Source organism: Bombyx mori, chromosome 10 (genome assembly GCF_030269925.1).
Source record: "Bombyx mori chromosome 10, ASM3026992v2".
In the NCBI taxonomy this organism is placed as follows: Eukaryota; Metazoa; Arthropoda; class Insecta; order Lepidoptera; family Bombycidae; genus Bombyx; species Bombyx mori.
The window spans coordinates 2471605-2494541 of NC_085116.1; the positions used below are offsets into that span (position 1 = coordinate 2471605).

Below are 22937 nucleotides of genomic sequence, written 5' to 3' on the forward strand. Positions count from 1 at the left end.
TTTGTAGCCATTGCTAGGCATAGGCCTTTCCTTTTTTATGCCAAAATGTTCGATAGCTTGACATTCTCTTTCACGTCCGTGTACTATTGATAATTTATCTTAGACCGAAGCTTTGTAGAACACAGCCATTTTCTAGGTTATTGAGGAGTTTTAGGCAATCGCATATTATAGTCTAATAAAGGTAATGATGATAATGCACACGCAAAAATTTGAAAAACTAAAACATTTTTCTAAAATAATGTTATTGTATTAGAACACAACTTTACAACCCACACGACGACAGTAGTCACTCATGGTCCGGGAAATCGGCAATGCCACACAGTCGAGCGACTCTTCTGTATTAAAATACTACTATTGTCTCTTGTCAGTGAACACGTAAGTTCGCTTACAGAACAGTTAATTCGTATTCCAGTAGCGTCAATAAATCTTTTATCGTCCTCATTGATCACGATACCAGGTGGAACAATGCTCGTGGAATGTCGACGCGGCGTCTGTACGTCCAACTCTTCTGTTTTTATTTGTAATTCATTTACCAGCTTTCTCTGGTGGTTGTACGTAGGTTTTTTGCGATTCACATAATTTTCTGGCTATAATATTTCCTTCGGGTTTCAAGGGTCGTGAAAATAATTATTTGTTGTCCTCGGAAAGCTATATAGAGTATTATAAACGTCGGATTTAAAGAGATTCAATCGTAAAAGTAGTTTTGTGGCGGTGGCTATCATGCATCACAAGATATTTGACGAATGTCTGAATCTCGCTTACGACATTTTAGGGATAAGCTTGCATATATACAAGTTCCGAACAACGGCATTCGCGCCCAAAACACGTCATTACGAATATTCCCGATCCATTAACGGTGCTTTTAGGTACCACAAGCACCTGTCACCGTTCTCGTCGAACCCGTCGCTTGCGACGAAGGGCTCGAAGAGCGAATTAACCCATAGACACAGCCCACTGAGTTTCTCGCCGGATCTTCTCAGTGGGTTGCTTTTCCGATCCGGTGGTAGATTCTGCGAAGCACTGCTCTTGCTAGGGTCAGTGTTAGCAACTCTCCGGTTTGAGCCCCGTGAGGTCACCAACACGTTAGGGTGAAGCTGAAATAGCCTCTTAAGGCTATCAGCATACGTAGGAAAAAAAACAACAGCATTCGGACTGTCGGCCTACCGAGCAATATCACCCGCTCAGTGGAAGATCTTCCCTTCGTCGTTATTCCCAAAGATTTAATTATAATTTACAAGCTTGACGATTGACGTGCATTTTTTGGATGCAACCCACGAGAAACACTTACCTTAACTCTTACCTGTCAGTGACGCAAGTCACCAAGCTACAAAACGGGATCGATGGAGACAGCTGGTTGACGGAATCAGACGGAGTCACGACCCATAGCAGTGAGGGACCGATCGAAGAGAGAGAGAGAGAGAGAGAGAACTCGTACCTACTGTAAGAGTCAAATAGACAGCCCCGATATGTATCGACTTAATTGTGTTAACTAGCTTTTTATCGCTACTTCATTCACATTAGTGTAGAAATTTTTTTTACAACAACAACTACACAAAATTTCGTGATGATCGAGTTAAGACGTGAAAATTTCACAAACAAACAAACACTTTCGCATATATAATGTAATAAATAAGAAATCATCAACTGGAAGTAGATACTCGTATGCATAAACTCATACGTTTAAATGTATATATATGGATATTATAAGCTCAAATTATTATTAGTTCAGTTTAATATGTATAGTGAGGTCATTGTCATGTGATGAGCTTCGATATTTCGAATGATTTAGTGAAACAGTTTTTAGAGTATAGAAATTTTTTTAAGCGACAACTTTTGTTCTTTTTTTTACCCTATCCCACTACGTGGGGTCGGCATAGCAAATTTTTCTCTTCCATACTCTTCTAGTCTTCTATCAGCCGTCATTTAAAAACTCACTCTTCTCTCTCTCTCATATCGTCATTCACACACTCCATGTCTTCTTCGGTCGACCTCTTCACCGTATACCTTGCACTACCATTTCCATACATCTCCTAGTCACATGTAATTTTTTAAGCGGCAACATTATACACATATTTATATACCTACGCATGATCATCCGGATTTGTCTTCCTTATGAGTTTAATTTAAAAAAAAGTAGGTACCTAAATGTGAAATTTTATTAACATTGTAACTCTAGGCACTCAGCCATTGTTATTAATAAGTAATAAAGCTATTTTATCATATTAACGTTTTACATAAAGATCGAAAAGGTCAGTTTTCCACACACACGATATTCTATACAACCATAAGGATTTTTGTTTCGGAAGACCGTCATTTTATTCGGATCGTATACGGTTGTTTTTCGTCTACTCCAAATTCTTACTTAAGACGTTTTGTTTCGAACGACTGACGATTTGTAACAGTTTTGTTGTTAATCAAAAATGTTTATAGATCTTAATATCGCGACTGCCGATATTCTTTTATAACCTATCGATTTATATATAAAAATGAATTGCTGTTCGTTAGTCTCGCTAAAACTCGAGAACGGCTGGACTGATTTGGCTAATTTAGGTCTTGAATTATTTGTGGAAGTCCAGAGAGGGTTTAAAAGGTAAATAAATATGTAAAATGCTCGTAATTAAATAACAATTACATTTTTGTTGTTCCTTCGATGTGTCCCTCGTCGCGTCGGACGGATTTTGTTTTTTTGTTTGTTTTAAGTTTATTTTATACAAAAGTTTGGGTCTTTTATTTATCGATTGAGGCACTACGAAGTCTGCCGGGTCAGCTAGTATAACATATAAATTTTTGTTAAAAGAAACAAGATTTTCATTGGAAATCTAATGTTAATTTACTGATGGTTGGACATACTACATAGAAATCTTTACGGGAAGGCGTTTCGATTCTGCATATTTTTCCACAACACTCAACCATTATTTATTATTTAAAATTAGGGTAGAGACACCAATCAGGTAGAATAAATAAAAAAACAAGGTAAGTTCACGTCGTTACAGATCCTCCCGATCCATTAACGGTGCTTTTTGGTACTTTAAGCACCGGTCACCGTCCTCACCGAGCCCGTCGCTTGCGACGAAGGGCTAGACGAGTAAATTAACCCATAGACACAGACCATAGGAAAAAAAAGCTAAGGAAATTGTTGAATGCTAAATGAATATATCTCTATTTTGTATTATAGGTCTCGTGTACTTTCCGTTCATTGACCTTATGCCATAAATGATTCTATCCTTAAAATACCATTTTAATGTGGAACTATTTAAAAAGAGCTGACAAGTTAAAATTAAAAACAGCTGACACAAATTCGTTCCATTCGACATTCAATTTTGACAACTCCATAGTTTTGACAAGCTCTATATATTACTTTTTTTTAAAATAAATATCAACAGGTTTTATTGTGAACGTGTAGTCGTTACGAGTGATTTTCCGATTGTCAACGTCTTGTCGGAAATGTGTCAATTTAATTAACCCAAAGCAGAGTCGTTTTTGATTGATTGTCATAAAAAAAAATTGTTGACCACATTTCATTTATTTATATGGGTGACCTTTCCCATATACGTGGTGTGTAGGTGGGACCTCACGATCCGCCTAGTGGTAAATTATCGGAGTCCATGACTGAATGCGGTCACCTTAATACACGGAAAACTCATTGTATAGCGTGATGGCTCTTTATGCTGTAGGTAACTTAAGGCTGCTTCGTGCCACGAATAGGCAGGATGCTGGTTTTCGGGAACCGACATTGCATTTAATCAACAGTAAATAAACGCTGTTGCTTGTTCTTAGGCGAACCACTTAGTGGTCTTTACCTTCGCATAGAAAACGGTTTTTTCGTAAAAAAAAAACTCATTGCTTGGTTTATTTCCAGTCATGGCAACACAAAAAATAAGTCAAGATACTGGCATTTCGAAATGTATGTATTGCATATATTAAATAAACAGGCTTTGTGCGTGAATGATCTAATCATTTTCTGTTTTAGAAATTCCATTAAACAACGCTTTGGTTCACCTTCAGATCATTATGGTGGTGGTGTTGTACTAATTGTATTTTCACTATTACTGACCAAACCTCATGATGATAAAACAAAAAAATTGAAAGACATGCATACATACATAGATAGTTACGTATAAACGATTGATTTATATGAATAATTAAATTAATTTATTAACAACAGTAAAATAGCGTATATAAATCAAATTTATCTCCTGAAAACCCTCGATTTGTGGCCAGTAACAAAACCAGTCACGGTAAAAACCGAGTATTAAATTGTTTGAAGTATACAAAGCCCCTCTGCTTACCCATCTTGAAAATATATTGATATGTAATTTAATCGGGTGTGTAATAATAGTGTTGAAACCGAAAAATAAAAACATAAAAACAGTGAGTGCATCTTAATGTGACCAATAAAAAATAAGTATGCATTATTTCATATCGACCTTTTCTTAAAAGTTTATGGTAATATCGTAAATAAATATCGGCGTTCGTGATATTCGATTCTAAAAACCGTAATATGGATGAAGGAAATATAAGTTACATGAAGTTTCGTTGACTCTCTGAACGTCTGATCTATCCTGCTCGTTTATGTAGAAACCTACACTCTGAATTGGATGTATCTGTTTAATTTTCCTTTAGGTCACTCGGTTAACTTATTAGAGAGAGAGAGAGAGAGAAAGAGAGTAAGGGAGAGAGATGTTAAGAAAGGAAAGAGAGAGAGAGAGAGAGAGAGAGAGAGAGAGAGATTTGTATTATTCTTGTCATTTATATTATTTAGGACCTTTCGATTACTTTACGGATTATGCTTCGATCGCATGACTAATGCAGTGTTTGCAATGTAAAGTAAATTAGAAATGATCAGACACGTGATCTATAGTTTGATTTGATGCGATGCATTGCGCAGCGCCTCTGCTGTAGTGTTAAAACACAACAAACATTTAATTCTGACTAAGTGAATGATTATTTGCATAAAAATGGGATTCTATGGGATATGAGTCTCGGTATCCACGTTATTCAACACATGCGCGATCATAAATATAGGATTAGGGATTAGTTTCATTCAGCCCGCATTGATAACCAGATCGATCTTACAGGTCGATTAAGATCGTCATGATTTGTCAGTGCGTCAGTTTACATCTTGTCCGCAAACGATTTGACAAATGAGTATTAATTTAACAGTTGTACATGAATCAGTGATTTGAAAGTAATCATAATGTCATATGGTCATATGGTAGCAATTTCTTTAGAAACTGATGAATTAGGTATTGTTATGTTTGAAATCAACTGTTAATTTGAAAAAAGAAACGATTTTTTTTACCTAGTTTTCCACTAAATATTATCAAACGCAAACCAAACCGAATTAAACAAATATTTAAATGAAGCCCTTTTTTCAAACCTTCAAAATCACGGATGTACTTTCACTACATCATGTTAGGCGCCGGAGCACTTTACGCTGGTGATGCTATAATGTCATGGTCAACGGCCAATTCTAACTGGTCCAGCTTGACATTTCCACCAGAGAGCGGTGGGCGTCGTAAATTTTGGACAAAATAATGCAGGAATGTTGTTGTTATTAGAGGGCTGTATTTTTATTACGCTTTTATTAGCTTCAGACGTATGTATGCTTGTAACGGAATCTTTGAATATGATTTTGACCCCCTTCAAAACGTCAGATTAACTCGAAATTTGGTATACTTATTAAGGATCGATGACAAATCAATATTTAAAAAAATATATGGAAAAAATTGAAATTCAACTAAAAAATGAAAATTAAGTATTATGTAGTTTAAAAAAACTAACAAAATACGCTTTTATAGAAAATCCAACTAAAAAATAGAAAATTTTAATAAATTGGAATTAAAAATAGTGTAAGAAAATATGATTTTATTGTAAAAAAAGCTTGGGGTGCTTTTCAGGATATTGTCAAAATAATCCTTCTACTCATATCTGTTCATAAAGTATTTATAACTGATACCATGCACCCCACGCTTTTTTTTACAATAAAATCATTTTTTCTTACACTATTTTTAATTCAAATTTATTAAAATTTATTTTCTAATTTTTAGTTGGATTTTCTATAAAAGCGTATTTATTTTTTAGTTTTTTTAAACTATTATTTATTTTGTTGCTACTTGCTGCTGCAGTAATGAACATGTGAATTTTAATACATCTATAGCTTTAACATTCGCTTCGGCATCTTGGTCATAGTGAGTTAAGCCTTTAGTTACGCAGTCGTAGGGACAAAAAGCCAACTTAATTTAAGTAAATTTTGAGGTTACCAGGCCTTATTGGTGCAAAATGACAATTTCGCTTTGACGACAACAACTGCCACGTTGACATAGTTGCGATTTTCATTTAGGTTTCATTAGATCGGGTAAGTACTACCGACTTACATATTTCTGCCGTGAAGCGGTAATGTGTTTCGGTTTGAAGGGTGGGGCAGCCGTTGTAACTATACTGAGACCTTAGAATTGATATCTCAAGGTGGGGGCGGGAATTACGTTGTAGATGTCTATGGGCTCCGGTAACCACTTAACACCAAGTGGGCTGTGAGGTCGTCCACCCACCTATGCAATATATAAATAAAAGCCTTGAAAGAGAAAATGTATTCAAGGAAAACCACTACTTTTCTCAACGCTCCAAGTGCAAGCGTTAAGGCAATACTGTTCCAAAGTATTAACATTAGGTACTATTCAAGTCATTACTAATCGCGTTTACCCTCTGATTAGTAGAATGGGCGCTACTAAAGTTGTTGGCACAAAAGCTCGCTTGCAGTATCTTACGCTATTAACTGACGTGTTCTTAAATCGCCTCACCAGTTTTGAATGGCAACCACGTAAGGAGAATACTATAACTGAGCCCTGTTATTGTTCGGTAGGTCGGCGGTCCGTTATGTTATTCGGGACTTTTATTTGTTTTTATTGAGTTTATACGGAACGTGCCTGGTCACCGTAACTGATGGAGCTGTGCCAGGGACACGTTCAAGTCATTGCTTACCGCTAGTGTCATGTAAATTTTGTAAATGTCGTCAGCGCCATTTAGTTCTGTCGAATATTTTCTTGTCCACAAAATCTACATGATCATAGCTTAGAACGAGCAAACGATTTCGGGGTCCGATTTCTTCTAAACTACTATTGGAATTTGCCACTACGTCAGCCCACTGAGTTTTTCACTGGATCTTCTCAGTGGGTCGCGTTTCCGATCCGGTGGTAGATTTTGCGAAGAACGGCTCTAGCTATGGTTCGTGTTAGCCACATCGTCAGGTTTGAGCCCCGTGAGCTCACCTTCTAGCCCGGTGACGCTGACATGGTCTCTCTAGACCATCAGCTTAGGTAGGAAAAAAAGCCACTATATAATGCGGCGCACAATCGAAGTATGAATTTCATTCTAATACTTACTGTTATATATACCCTTTGGACTGGAGTAAATATTCGCCTCGAGGAAAAGAAGATCGGATTAGCCATTCACCAGTGTGAGTTCACTAGTGAGAGCGCTTTTGAGTAATAATTTGAGATTTTTAAAACAAGACAACTTACATTGCTTTTTTTCGGTTATACTTTCTCTTTGGTAATTAGTAAACGAAACAGAAAATTCAATTTCATAATAAAAAAACACTTATTCTTAAACATAAAGACGAGTCTTTATCCATAATTCGAACACGATAGAATTGTTTAAAAAAATTCTTAAACTGCACTCGATCACAATATTAAATTAAGAGATATCGTTGCCAGAACTTACGTAACACGTGTTGAAATGCTCATTGTGAAGCCATGCGACGTATAATGCGTACAAATTACCAATTACTGGTACAACACTATAATGTATTACCATAAGACTGGACATTGCACTGTAGTATCTACGTAATGTTTATTAACTGGCATAACAATTTTCTAGATTTGATAATCATCTTATTTCTGATTGTATTTTAATTTTTTTGTAGCAGCTCTAAATTTTATCTGACTCAGCTCGGATTACGATCCAGTAGATTAAGTATCAGTCGAGCTTATTGTTAAAGAAGAATAGCAGATTTTTTAACATCACTAGACGCAATCACATTCCGTGCCTTAATTAAAGTTGCTCTTTTAACATTAAAGGTTAAGACTGTCTTTAGAAATATCAAAATTATAAACAAGTCGAAGTTTGAAGTTGTGTGTGGGGAGTGCTCTGAGGAATTGTTCGAGATGATACCATCGTCTCTTTTTTATCATCGCACCCCCCACCACGGGAGTAGTGTTCATCCATACTACCTGGAGCCACTACGTTCATCCACAGTGCGATTCCAGAGATCTTTTTTGCCACGTACCATCCGGCTTTGGAATGAGCTCTCCTCCACGGTGTTTCCCGAGCGCTATGACATGCCCTTCTTCAAACGAGGCTTGTGCAGAGTTTTAAACGGTAGGCAGCGGCTTGGCTCTGCCCCTGACACTGCTGAAGTCCATGGGCGACGGTAACAACTCACCATCAGGTGGGCCGTATGCTCGTCTGCCTACAAGGGCAAAAAAAAAACTGTTGTGGAATAAATGATAAGATGCTTGGTGTATTGGTGTTAAGCGATGTGAGCAGGTGTTCAAATCCCGCAGGCACGTACTAATTCTCCATATGAAACGCGTACTTAACATGGAATAATAATTTCCACAAAAAATATAATTTGCGTAATTTGCCCGTAAGTACTGTGGTCCTCCGTATTTATGCCACAAGAGAATCAAGCGATCCGGGTTGAACGATGGAGCGTTAAATAATGTAATTGAGACTAAAATACCTCGTTTTTATTGCTTAGATGGGTGGACGACCTCACAGCCCACCTGGTGTTAAGTGGTTACTGGAGCCCATAGACATCTACAACGTAAATGCGCCACCCACTTTAAGATATAAGTTCTAAGGTCTCAGTATAGTTACAACGGCTGCCCCAACCTTCAAACCGAAACGCATAGTAATGCGTCCCGTGTATTATTTCAGAAATAGGTGGGGTGGTGGTACCTACCCGTCCGGACTCACAAGAGGTCCTCCCACCAGTAATTACGCAATTTATAATTTTGCGGGTTTGATTTTTATTACACGATGTTATTCCTTCACCGTGGAAGTCAATCGTGAACATTTGTTAAGTACGTATTTCATTAGAAAAATTGGTACCCGCCTGCGGGATTCGAAAATCGGTGCATCGCTACATACGAATGTACCGGACGTCTTATGCGGAGCTTACATTACGAAATTAGTGTCATGCATGTTGAGCTCAGTTTCACGAAAGTAGTTTCGATATATGCGAAAGTAATTTCGTTAAAAAATTAGTGTCGCGAAATCCACAGTATCGCAGTAACCATGGCGCCTTCAGCATCAAAGCTATAATTTGCTATATTCAATGTAGCTAAAGAAATGCTTGCTTATATACCTATAAACTTAAAAAAAGACTATCAAGAAAAAAAAAAGTTGGTAGATTCGAGGATGGTCAACAAGAAGGCATTTAGGTGCAATGAAGTCAGTCTCTGAATTAGCAGATGAAGATCCTGAGAGTTATAAAAACTATTTTCGAATGAGTGAAGATAATTTTGATTTTTTACTATAGGTGTTTCGGGACCCTTATCATTGATATTCATTAATAAGATCTATATTTTTTTCTGTACTCCATCATTGGTTTGTCATTTTCAACGCTTGAAGCGCGTCCGAACTAACAATACACACGTCCGCACAGCGCAGGCCCTTTCGCGACATTAGTTTCACGTCGCGTCTACACTATGAAATTAGTTGCATGACACTAATTTCACCAAAAAATCGCGCAGGGCACGAAACTAATTTACATGCATGAAATTAATGCATGCATTACGAAAGTATTAAATTACACGTGAAATTGTTGGTAAAACTAATGTCACGAAATTAATTTCACGCCACTAATTTCGTAATGTAAATTCGGCTTAAGGCGAAACTAATGTCGCGAAAGCGCCTGCGCTGTACGGACGTGTGTATTGTTAGTTCGGACGCGCTTCAAGTATTGAAAATGGCAAACCAACGATGGAGTACAGAAAAAAATATACAATTCATTAATGAATATCATCGACAAGAGTGTCTCTGGGACCCGAAACACCTACAATATAAAAATAGGGATGCCCGAGATGCGGCCTACAAAATAATTATGGAAGCCATGGAGATGCAATGTGTCAAAGAAGTTGTTGGTAAAATACGATCACTTCGAAATACTTACAACAATGAGTTGTTAAAGGTAAAAAAATCTAATACTACGGGTATGGCAACCAATGATCTGTATATTTCTAAAATTCCTTGGCTGTGTCGTTTGGATTTCTTGAAAAATATTGACAGTTACACGAGAGAAAATACAGAAAATATGGTAAGTATACTTTATGCTACAATATTACAATGGATGTTTCGCTTTTGCCTCCATGCATTTAAAAAAGCATTCTCTCTTGCCATTCTACACGACCATGTCCAACAAAGTAGTATAACCTTGTCTTATGAGGGTTAAATTTCTAGAATGATTTCTACCCAGATTACGGAGTGTGGAAAAAGCTCCTTGGGTTACCGTCCGCCATGAACCTTCCACTAATTCTCTCGTTTCTGGATTTTCTTCATCAATCAAACCCTATGTAAGTCGATGAAATAGTTTTCAGCCAATTATGCAAGACACAACATGTCTTTATTATTTTGTCCACAGTTTCTGGCAATACCGGGATAGGCTTCTCGAATATCCGAAACTTACTAACTAAGACACCAAAAGTATTTTCTATAGTTCTTCGAGCTCTGCTTAATCTGTAGTTGAAAATTTTTTGCTTGTTTGATAAGTCTAATCGACGACTATATGATGTCATAAGATATTCGGTTAGGGGGAAAGCATGATCTCCCAACAAAACCATTCCTTCAGGAGCATTCAAGGAGCGTTCCTCCAACATTGTTTTTAAATTTGATCTAGCAAAAATTCCCCCATCAGAAGCACGACCATAATGACCCACTTTAATGTATCTAAATTTTAAATTACTGTCACAGACTGCTAGAAGGACTATACTGAAAGTTCTCTTGTAATTATAGTAATCAGTTCTTGAACGCGCTGGACAACGTATTTGGACATGTTTGTCATCTATAGCGCCACCACAGAACGGAAAATCACATTTGTCACTAAAACCATAAACTATCTCGCTCCAAGTTTCTTCTGTGTTTGCCAAGTGTAAAGAAAAAACGTTCATTAAAAATATAATTAATTGTTTCATGCACCAAATACCCAGGCAGCTTCTACTTCAGAATCTGAGAGCCAAGATTTTACCGTACCATCCATACCTACAAAAAATAAAAGAAAAATAAAAAAGTGTGTGTGTCCGCTCCGACGCACGACTGGAGTTTACTGGATATAAAAAATTAAACGAAACAATACGAGAAATAGTTCTATATTACGACAACACGATACACTACAGATTATTAACAAATTAACGAGACACAAAACAAACGACTAACAAATATATGAAAATACAATAATGAGAGAAACGCGCGATCAGTACGAGGCTTTGTGGCGGACTGCCGGCGCAGCAGCCCGGCGTCACCTGCGATAGCGCATTTCGTGTGACATGCGCAATCAGGCGCATAACGCATTTCGTGTGACATGCTAGTACGATTTTGGTCCCCATAATTTTCATACCCCGGGCCTATATATGTAAATCGATTCTAAAGGAGTAAACTCCAAAAATCCTCTCTTCTTTTAAAAACACCCATTCACAGCTCTAGTCGCTATAGTGGCTCTTTCACAATACAAGCAGTGCGATTATGGAATTCTCTCCCTCAACCTATTCGTGCTAGTTCCTCTCTAGAAGTTTTTAAGAGTCAAATGAAGAAACATTTCCTGTCACTTTAATTGTATTTAAGTTATTGTTTTATGTATGTTTATTTATATGTATTTTTCATTTTATATTAGATTTTTTTTTTAAAGCTTAGTTTAAAAATCATGCTTTAATAGCTTTTATATTGTACACTATTCCCCCCTTATACATCGTATTTCACTCTGCTATTGGTTTGCTGGAAGAAAACTCATGAATGAGTTAAGCTCACCTTTGTACATAGTATTTAGACATTCTTTAAATCTGTTTTTTATTGTATTTTCTTTGTGTGTACAATAAGTATAAATCCTCTATTGCAGGCAGTAGATGCATTAGAAAAAGTTTCAACGCAGCACTTTTCAAATGATGAATTTGATCTTTTTGGACAAACTATAGCTCAACAGCTACGGCAACTTCCTTTAGAAATTGCTCTGAAAACAGAGGAAATGATTTTATCAACAGTCCGCAAGCAACGAATCAAATTAGCAAAACAACAGACATCAACTCAATAAGTTCGCCTTCCAACTTTATCCTCGGAACCCCAATACCTTTGCTTCAACCAGTGGTACCAGTGGTGTAATAACAGACAACGAGTATCCTTATGATGAGGACTACGATGTACTCGCACGGGCTGTAGCAAGCATTCATGATACATCTATGTCGAAGTCCAAATAGAGTTATGATCAATATTAATTTTTAAATATCCTAAGTTGTTGATTGTTTGTAGCTACTTCCAAATAAAAAATAAAAAATATTTGCTTACCTCAATTAAGTTTTTTAATTCTTGGTAGACTGCATCCAAGATCTCAGGCACAAATTTCGATATACTACAAGATGACACCCTGAATTGGTATGATAAAGACTTAAAACTATTTCCAGATGCTAACAAGCGCAGCATAATTTGAAGTTTAAGTTTTGCTGGTAACGCTTCTCGACATATCGTATCTTGTTTCTATTAGATATTTTGTTGGACACTCTTGTCAGTAAAAAATTAAAATTATCTTGACTCATTCTAAAATAGTTTTTATAGCTCTCAGGATCTTCATCTGCTAATTCAGAGACTAACTTCATTGCACCTAAATTTCTTGTTAACCATCTTCGAATCCACCAACGTCTTTTTTTTCTTGATTGTCTTTTTTTAAGTTTATAGGTATATAAGCATTTCTTTAGCTACATTGAATATAGCAAAATATAGCTTTGATGCTGACGGCGCCATGGTTACTGCGATACTGTGGATTTCGCGACACTAATTTTTTTACGAAATTACTTTCGCATATATCGAAACTACTTTCGTGCAACTGAGTTCAACATGCATGACACTAATTTCGTAATGTAAACTCCGCATTAGGCCACGACGCGACGACTTCAATTCTTGAATCTTCAAAGTCTCTAAGGCATCTTCTCTGTTCTTTGAAGAGTTAATAAACATACGATATATTATCTTGAAATTATAAATTAGAATTCATATACATAGTTATTTAATTAAACTTACGTTCATTGATCGACTATTTATATTAAAGTTCGGTTTTTAATCAGACAATTATCGAATTTTCAGTTATATTCGCTGATTGTCACCGATATTCTCTGTTCAGAAAACCTTAAATATTAAATTATCTACTAGGCTGCACTAAAAGTATCGGGAATGGAATATTTCCACTGTTCCTGTCATATTAAAATCTTTTTAATTGAAAACTCCTTGGTTTTAAAAATCGAATACCATTTATTTATTTTAAAAAAGATTCTCGGTCTTGTCACGAGGTTTTGTCAAACTTGTTTAGTCGTTGAGAAAATGGAATTGACTCGAGAAAATTCAAGAGCGATGATTTATTATGACTTTCGAAGTGGTTTAACACAAAAACAGTGTGTTGACCGGATGATTTCTGCATTTGGTGATGAAGCCCCATCAACCACAATTTATCGCTGGTTTGCTGAGTTTCAACGTGGACGTGTCAAGCTCAGTGATGATCCCCGTCAAGGTCCTCCAAAAACTGCAGTCACCCAAGAAAACGTTGATGCTGTGCGTAAGCTGATTGAGGAAGATCGACATGTGACATACCGCGAAATTTAGGAAACTTTAGACATTGGCATGAGTCAAATACAAATAATCTTGCATGAACAATTAATTAGGTGTAAAAAAGTTGTTTTCCCGATGGATACCGCATTCGCTCTGTGAAGAGCAAAAAGCGGCTCGCGTTACTTGGTGCGTCAGAACTCTCGAAAGATTCCACGCAGGATCCTCAAATGCTGTATACAACATTGTATCAAGTGACGAATCCTGGATATACGCGTACGAACCCGAAACAAAAAACCAGTCACGAGTTTGGGTGTTCGAAAATGAGTTAAAGCCAACAAAAATTGTTCGTTCACAGAGTGTTGCAAAAAAAATGGTGGCCACGTTTGTCTCCAAAACCGGCCATGTTACGACTATTCCTCTTGAGGGACAAAGAACGGTTAATGTAGAATGGTATGCTAGCATTTGTTTGCCACAGGTCGTTTCTGAACTCCGTAAAGAGAACTGCAACCGCCGCATCATCCTCCATCACGACAATGCGAGTTCTCACACCGCGCACAGAACAAAAGAGTTTTTAGAGCAAGAAAACATAGAATTATTAGACCATCCGCTGTACAGCCCCGACCTAAGCCCTAATGATTTCTATACTTTCCCTAAAATAAAGAATAAATTGCGTGGACAGAGATTTTCATCACCTGAAGAAGCCGTGGACGCCTACAAAACGGCCATTTTGGAGACCCCAACTTCCGAATGGAATGGTTGCTTCAATGATTGGTTCCATCGTATGGAAAAATGTGTCAAATTTCGCGGAGAATACTTCGAAAAGCAATAAATACATTTTTAAATAGTAATGTTGTGTCACTTGGTTAATTCCCGAAATTTTCAGTGCCGCCCTCGTATGCACAAAACTGACATTATGTCCCCCGGAGGGTTGAGGTCAGGAGTGCCATCTTGTATAGGGGACATATTGAAAAAGTATCCATGTTGGAAGACTCACCGAAATAGCGCTAGGGTTAGAAGTGTAAGTTTTGAACCGAATGAAGTGTGCTGGATTTAAGTGAAGTGTGGTGGTCTATAGCGCTGTTTTTAAAATCATTCCACTTGGTATTATGGCGCCATCTTAATTTGCTCTCTTTCAGCGGTGAGGAGTCAGGAGTAGCTTCTACCGTCCATATACAAATCTTACGCAAAAACCTAAAGAGGCTACTTAGGTAAACATATTCACAAGTAATTTGGTTAAAGCATTTGCAATGATAAAAACAGAAGATTATATCGGGCTCGCCGTAGCGTTGTTTTTTTTTTTTAAATGTTACGATACTTCCTTAAAGGACGTTTCGGTGAATCGAAGCTGTGACTTGCAATTGTGATGACATGTAATGGATCACGTTTATTTTCCTCCTGTAATGACTCGGACGCGATGAGTCGTGTGCTTCTGAGAAGGACGTTGAAAGGTGACGACGACGTGCCAAGTTTGTTTTTGTGTGCATAAGCGCTAAATGTATTGCCGTATATAATTAACTAGCGACCCGCCCTCGCTTCGCTTCGGAAACTGTAATTTATTATTGGTTTCTCCACTATTTAATGGATGTTATTATACATACAAACCTTCCTCTTCAATCAGTCTATTTAATAAAAAAAATCGCATCAAAATCCGTTGCGTAGTTTTAAAGATTTAAGCATACATAGGGATATAGGGACAGAGAAAGCGACTTTGTTTTATACTATGTAGTGATTTAGCATTACATTATTTTTATTGACGTTACATTTTTTACGCTGATCGATTGTAATTATTAGTAGATTTCTTTTAAGTTTTTATTAAAAATTGAATGAGTCAAGAGTCAAATTGTCGTCGTGAATATCCGAGTTTTAAATATCTAATAACGACACGTACTTTTTGGTTGAAAGACACTGACAATCAGTGCCGAATTGAGACTTAAAATTTTACACTTTATTTACTAGTGTTACGGTGTAGTCTACGGTGAGTCCGCACGGGTACGTACCACTACTCTATGTATTTCTGCAGCGAAGAAGTAATGCGTCCCGTTTTATGGGTGGGATAGTTATACTAGTATACTACTATATTATAGATACTCTACGTACCTAATTTATTCAACTATGCAGCAGAGTAGAGTCCATCCTTATTATCTGGAACCACTGCGTTCATCGACATTCCGTTTCCAAAGATCTTTTCTGCCACGTACCATCCGGCTTTGGAATGAGCTCCCCTCCACGGTGTTTCCCGAGCGCTATGACATGCCCTTCTTCAAACGAGGCTTGTGCAGAGTTTTAAACGGTAGGCAGCGGCTTGGCTCTGCCCCTGACACTGCTGAAGTCCATGGGCGACGGTAACAACTCACCATCAGTGTTTCCCAAGCGCTATGACATGTCTTTCTTCGAACAAGGCTTGCTGAGAGTACTCAATGGTAGGGACGGTGGTGTGTCGTATGATTGTCAGCCTGCAAAGGCCAAAAAAAAAATACACTAGAGTCTTCGACCGCATGTTTTGTGGTGGTTGGTGGTATTAACTTAGTGATGTCTACGGACTCGGGTGGGCTCTGAGCTCGTTCACTTGTCAAATCAATCAAAAATCAAACTGTGTGAATAATAAAATATTTTTCGTCACATTTTTTGTTTACTAGCTGACCCGGTAGACTTCGCAGTGCCTCAATCGATAAATAAAAGACCTAAACTTTTGTATAAAATAAACTTAAAACAAACAAAATTGTTATTTTTATTTAATTCCGAGGATTTTCATATTTATCTACCTTTTAAACCTTCTCTGGACTTCCACAAATAGTTCAAGACCAAAATTAGCCAAATCGGTCCAGCCGTTCTCGAGTTTTAGCGAGACTAACGAACAGCAATTCATTTTTATATATATAGATATTGTCCACGTTCCAGCTGCGAGAAAGAAATACCTTGTTAAAATATGTGTGACGTGAATTATGTAGGGAATGCCTTTTTAGCGATTTATTATCGAGACGGCTATTTACATGAAGCTTAAAGGTTGACCACTCGCTCGTGTAGCATCGCGTCTAAATACAAAACATGTTCTGATAAATGTTGAAAAATGAAGTCATAAAATATTGTTCAATTAAATTCTCTTCACGATACAATACGATAAGTTCAATACAACGAACTTTTTTAATAATCGTTAAACTTATCCATTTACGGTATTAAAATGCGTTCTCTCGTGTGAAATACGGTTTTCGTTGATATATTTTTCGTGCAAGCGTGTGTCGGGTATGTTAATCGTTTTCGGATCGTCTCGTTATAGCTTTAATGACAATTAAGCAATTAAGTGACAAAAAAAAATACATGAAAGTTTTTCTTTATAAGATGTGAATTTTTGTTTTAATTATTGCATTCTTTAATTAAGAACGTACATGCTGTTAAAAATTAATGAATTTTTTTTTCTGAAATAATATGTTTTGATGGCTTAGGAAATAGAATGATGAAATTATTATTACTAATGAGGAATATATCTTTCTTCATCAATTTCAGAGAAGGATATTGAACTAGGATATGAACGATTGGTATTTCTTTAATTACGGTTCTAGGCAGACGAGCATTCCGCCCACCCAAGGGTGAGTGGTTACCGTTGCCCATGGACGTCAGCAGTGCCAGGGGCCGAGATAAGCCGATATGTACCGTTAAGTACTCTCCACAAGCCCCGTTTGAAATACTCGGGCAATTACTCCGATACATTCGAAAGTTCGACATCGTGATCGTGTGTACGTGTGATTAACATTTAACTTCTGGCTAACCATTGCTATCTTAAAAGCTTCTAGAGCTTTGCGGTCGATAAGTCTATAGCTCGGTTACAATATCTCTGGACCTCGCTGGAATGTAAAGCCCCTCCCCCCCGTTTCCCTTTCGCCAGGTCCAGAGATAATGTAATAAGGTTGTAGTGACCTTTATAGCTACCACTATTGTATTGCTCGGTTACAACATCTCTGGACCTCGCTGGAATGTAAAGCCCCTCCCCGTTTCCCTTTCGCCAGGTCCAGAGATAATGTAACTGGATTGTACACAAAAATTAGTATATTTCAATTTTCTGTCAATCAATAAACCATACTATAGATTCGTGCGGCACTCAATGTATGTGATCGGTATCCTAATGAGGATCTAGTCGTCTGTCAAGGTCGCGAGTGTCTTGACCTAAACGCCTACAAACAATACGGCGCTGTCAAACTGTCAATGTCCCTTGCTTAGATTTGTGGTGCAAGCTAAAAGATACAGCGTCTACAATGTGTATTTCTTTTATACTTACGAGAGGTCCCGCAGTAGTCGAAATTCGACTATAATTAATTGGGATTGTAAGTTTGTACACTATTATGTGTGTATTTTATACTTCGATAATCACAAATTTCGCCAAAACTACACTATAAAAATATTAACAAACACAAACAATATTTAATCTATTCTCAATTTGACAACAGACGTCAAGAACAAAAGTTTGAATAAATAGTATGCATGCATGTGTGCGTCTAATACATATTATGTAGTATGTGTAATGTTTTCTTTATTGATTAAATGTATCTTTTATGCATTATTTTAAAAAAATATTAGCATTGTGCACTTCTTCTCTATATTCTCTATAAGTGTGGAAAATTTCATACTCCTCCGTCCGCGCAATTTTCGTAAAAAGGGATACAAAGTTTTTGCTTCACGTATTAATTATACTTACAAAACTTCATTTTGTACGATTTTGTAACGGAGATCTAATATTGCGAGTTTATTATACGAGTCTATTATTATTGTAGGGAAGTTCTCCGAAAGGGGATCTTTGAACCATAGCGCAGTAAATGGGTTCCTTCTTATTATTATGTACAAAAAAAAACTATTTTTTTTAATTATAAAATGTAGTTTGTTCATATCAGTTTCATTTATTTTGGAAAAAAAAACTAAAAATAATTTGCAAATTAATCGCTTCTTCTTTCAAATTGAACCTGTTTAAAAATTATCTAAACGTTGGCCCAACACAAATCAATGTGTGCTGTATTCCCGACAGGTTTAGGTTTTATTTGAGTTTTATAAACATCAAAGTTATTGAAATACTCAATATAGAACAGTCATCCATTATATGCAAATAGTTCTCAGTAAAAAGCTTTAAAGCATCGATGGCACGTTTCGTGACAATTTCCAATATATTTTATTTTATTCACTGTTTATTAGCTTAGACCAGTCGATGAGCTGTAAGCAATAGGATACCAGGTATGCTTTAGAATGAAGTAGTGAACGCAAATACTAACTGTATTACGTTAGCAATCAGCATATTTTCAAACGCAACAGATTTTCCACTATCAATGGAATTACACCAGCACTAGGCTTTTACGATCATTTAGTTTGTGAACACACAGTGGTGTAAAATAATAAATAAAAGTTTTTAAAATAAAAATCACTATTTTACAAGATGAACGGCCGTATCGAATTTTTATGTGAAAATTATTAAAATTAATCCATACGTTACGGTAAAATCATCTGATGAATCCATGAAAATTCCTTTTGTCACCGGACATTATCCTTTATGGAAGTCGTTTAAATTATAATTTATTATTTTAAAGTGTCATATTTTGTTTTTAATGTAAACTGAATATTTATTGAACGAAAAATCAATAGATCAAAGAAAGGTGTGGCTTTATAAAATATAAATTTTAAATAACGGTAAACAAAATTAATTCGTAGTATTTTTTTATTATTATTTTTATTAGGTGAACTCACAAGTTTAATCTACGAAAATTTGCTAACACTAACTCTAGTAAGAGCAGTGCGTCGCAGAAGGATCGGAATCGCGACTCACTGAGAAGATCCAATGAGAAACTCAGTGGGCTGTCTATGGATTTTTTTATTTTTATTGCTTAGGTGTGTGGACGAGCTCACAGCCCACCTGGTGTTAAGTGGTTACTGGAGCCCATAGACATTTACAACGTAAATGCGCCACACACCTTGAGATATAGTTCTAAGGTCTCAGTATAGTCACAACGGCTGCCCCACCCTTCAAACCGAAACGCATTACTGCTTCACGGCAGAAATAGGCGGGGCGGTGGTACCTACCCGTGCGGACTCACAAGAGGTCCTACCATCAGTAATTACGCAAATTATTATTTTGCGGGTTTAATTTTTATTGCACGATGTTATTCCTTCACCGTGGAAGTCAATCGTGAACATTTGTTGAGTACGTATTTCATTAGAAAAATTGGTACCCGCCTGCGGGATTCGAACACCGGTGCATCGCTAGATACGAATGCACCGGACGTCTTATCCTTTAGGCCACGACGACTTCATTTCACGACGACGGATTTTAAAGAATTCATATGGGTTATAAGGTTCATACATAATTGGTAAATTCCGTTCCTCGTATAGCTAGCAGAAGTTGTAACTAAATCTATATAAAAATGAATTGCTGTTTGTTAGTCTTGTTAAAACTCGAGAACGGCTGGACTGATTTGGCTAATTTTGGTCGTGAATAATTTGTGGAAGTCCAGAGAAGGTTTAAAAGGTAGATAAATATGAAAATGCTCGGAATCAAATAAAAGTAACAATTTTGTATTTCCTTTGATGGAATGATTTTCCTTTTTTCCCCTTCGGACAGATTCCTTTGTTTGTTTTAAGTTTATTTTATACAAAAGTTTAGGTCTTTTATTTATCGATTGAGGCACTACGAAGTCTGCCAGGTCTGCTAGTCTTCAATATTTTTGTGAGCGTCCCATGGCGAAAAGCATTTAAAAGCCCATTCATTATGCGCGTGAAGTGTGTCAACGCATCAGAGAAAACAAAATTGTAGTATGCCTAATATGATTTTTTTATTGGATATGCCTCGGATAGTTTCAATATTATTATATTTGATAACATCTCATAGTATCCATAATGTTCGAATATTCTAATATTACTATACTCTTTATTCGCGTATTTAAACTACAGTGATATTTTTGTTAAAACTCGTCAAATAAATATATTTATGTGTCAAATTAACAAGTTTTTTTGTTTTTTTTAACACTTTGAATATTTTCTGTGTTCGGGTCCTTAGTAATTTGACACTTTGAAACCTGAACTGCAGAGTATAAAATTTGAATGCGATATTATAATTTATTTTTTAACGCTTTTTTTTCCAGATGGAGATGCGATGGTACCGGTCTAGTCGGACCTCATTGCTGACCTATTGGATATTTTTGTTGCAAGTAAGTTTGAGTAATATATAATATAGCTGTACCCGTCCGCTTCGCTGTGCATTTAAAATTAACATAATTATTTCTCACCCCCACAAAGATTCTCATCATTTACGCCCCCGCAACTGGTGTAAGGAGTCCAACACTCATATAAATATTGCCTATCCATTAAGTACATGGATACCAAGTTTCAAGTTAATCGGATGCATGGTTCATTCAGTAGTTATAACGGAACATTCGTAAAAACCACTGTAGATTTATAGATAAGTGTTTAAAAGCAGGTACGAATCATTCCAGATGTTGGAAAGCGCGCGTCGCGGAGCCGAAGGTCACGGACGACTGATGGACCCGCCCGCCAGAAACTCGATGTGGAGGTTCGGCTTCCCCAACCCCGTCAACTACAACGACAACGAGCTTTTCTGTGGAGGTTATGCTGGTATGTTTAAACATTTTCAGGAAAGCACTTTCGTTTTTCTACCTATTCTAGTGACTTCGAGGAATCATGCTAGATTCACGCGAGCTAGTAGCTAAGCTCACGAGGCTTTAACCTGTTGACGTTGCTAGCACTAGTCCGAGCAGTGCTTCGCAGAATCTACCACCGGATCGGAAACGCGACCCACCGAGAAGATCCGGCGAGAAACTCAGTGGGCTGTGTCTGTGGGTTAATTTACTCGCCGAGCCCTTCGTCGCAAGCGACGGGTTCGACGAGAACGATGACTGGTGTGGAAGTTACTAAACACATATGGTTAATATATATGAATCAATAATTATATATGGATTACAAAATTTAACACAGGTGAAATCACGGACTACGTCTACTCCATATGTAAATGGGCAAAGGTATATTTCGTCAATCGTTCTAACTCCTGTATTCGCCAACTAATATTTCTTTTGTGTTAAATATTGACGAGCTTTACTGGTCTTAAAAAACATTTGTAAGACAATATTTTGTCCATATAACAAAAAAAAAAGAAAACGAAGCAAGCAACGTAATGTATAGAAGCAATCTCTAATTGACACTGATTATAGTCGCATTTCGACCTCTTCTTTTAAATTAATTTGATTTTAAAGCATTCGTGTCTGCCCACCAGAAAGATAGGATAGGAGTTTTAAAATACAATGGAACTTCACATCTCATGTTACAAGATTGGTCCACGGGCTCTGGTATTCGTTTAAAGCTTGGTAGGTCGTGAGCTTGTCTACCTACTACTAATTAATAAAAAAAGTAAAAAGTTTTTACTATTCAACAAAATTTGTGTTATTCAATTAAAAACTATGTACCTATGATAATTTTCGATCAGCAATTGTGTTGTTCTATAGAACAATATTAGAAAAAAAAAACCAAACCAAACCCCCAAGATTTAATCGTAAGTGCGTCATGTATGCCTTTAAAATAATTATCTATGTATAAAACCACAAAATGTATGTCTGATACAAGGCACTTGAACAGTTTTTTTGTACTGATATCGGAGGGTAATGGTCTCATCTGTGTACTTGAAGAGTCGTCGAACCGCGGGCCATTGTTATTCATTAACCAAGTCAATAATTCCGGCTCGAGTTATATTGGATTAATGTGGATATAATAATCCAAAAAATAGCACTCGGTCCTCTTATATCACCAATAAGCAAGCCTCCGGGTTTTTAGTTATATGGGATAAGTCTGTTAGACGGATAGTGTCACTTTAAAAAAAAAATTCTTATTTACAATTACATATTTGGTAAACTATAAAAAACATACAATTCTGCTGCAATTGTTTGTTAAAACTCAAAAGTAATTGGTCAAGCGCTTTGATTCCCTTTGATTGGTTAAGGCTGACTGTCGTTAGCTGACTCATGACTACGTCGCCATGTCATCGTTATGGTCGAACCCGTCGCTTGCAACGAAGGGCTCCACGAGTAAATGAACCCACAGACAGTTTCTCGGTGGATCTTCTCAGAGGGTCGCGTATCCGATCCGGTGGTAGA

General features: G+C 36.8%; 2 protein-coding genes across 6 annotated transcripts in view; both read left to right on the forward strand.

The window, feature by feature from the left end:
* LOC101735378 (uncharacterized) overlaps positions 1-22937 on the forward strand; it is a 63534-nt gene that overhangs the window by 32124 nt on the left and 8473 nt on the right. For 3 of the 5 annotated variants that reach the window (XM_038013457.2, XM_038013455.2, XM_038013456.2), the window contains exons 2-3: positions 20919-20984; positions 21270-21408. In XM_038013457.2, coding sequence (XP_037869385.1) covers positions 20919-20984; positions 21270-21408 — 205 coding nt within the window. Of the gene's footprint in view, positions 1-18902; positions 19021-20918; positions 20985-21269; positions 21409-22937 lie in introns of those variants that run through there. The other 2 variants (XM_062670425.1, XM_062670424.1) reach the window with 2 other exon arrangements.
* On the forward strand, positions 9907-12560 carry LOC105842772 (uncharacterized). The gene is made up of 2 exons (XM_038013460.2): positions 9907-10321; positions 12113-12560. Exons 1-2 carry the CDS (start codon positions 9974-9976, stop codon positions 12302-12304), a joined length of 540 nt encoding a protein of 179 aa, XP_037869388.2. The 5' UTR covers positions 9907-9973; the 3' UTR covers positions 12305-12560.

What these genes read in the sequence shown, in the direction of transcription:
- LOC105842772 (XM_038013460.2), top strand. Translation starts at nt 9,974, where the DNA reads ATGGCAAACCAACGATGGAGTACAGAAAAAAATATACAATTCATTAAT. An exon ending in GAGAAAATACAGAAAATATG is followed by an intron (nt 10,322 to 12,112) that starts GTAAGTATACTT and finishes CCTCTATTGCAG; the next exon opens with GCAGTAGATGCATTAGAAAA.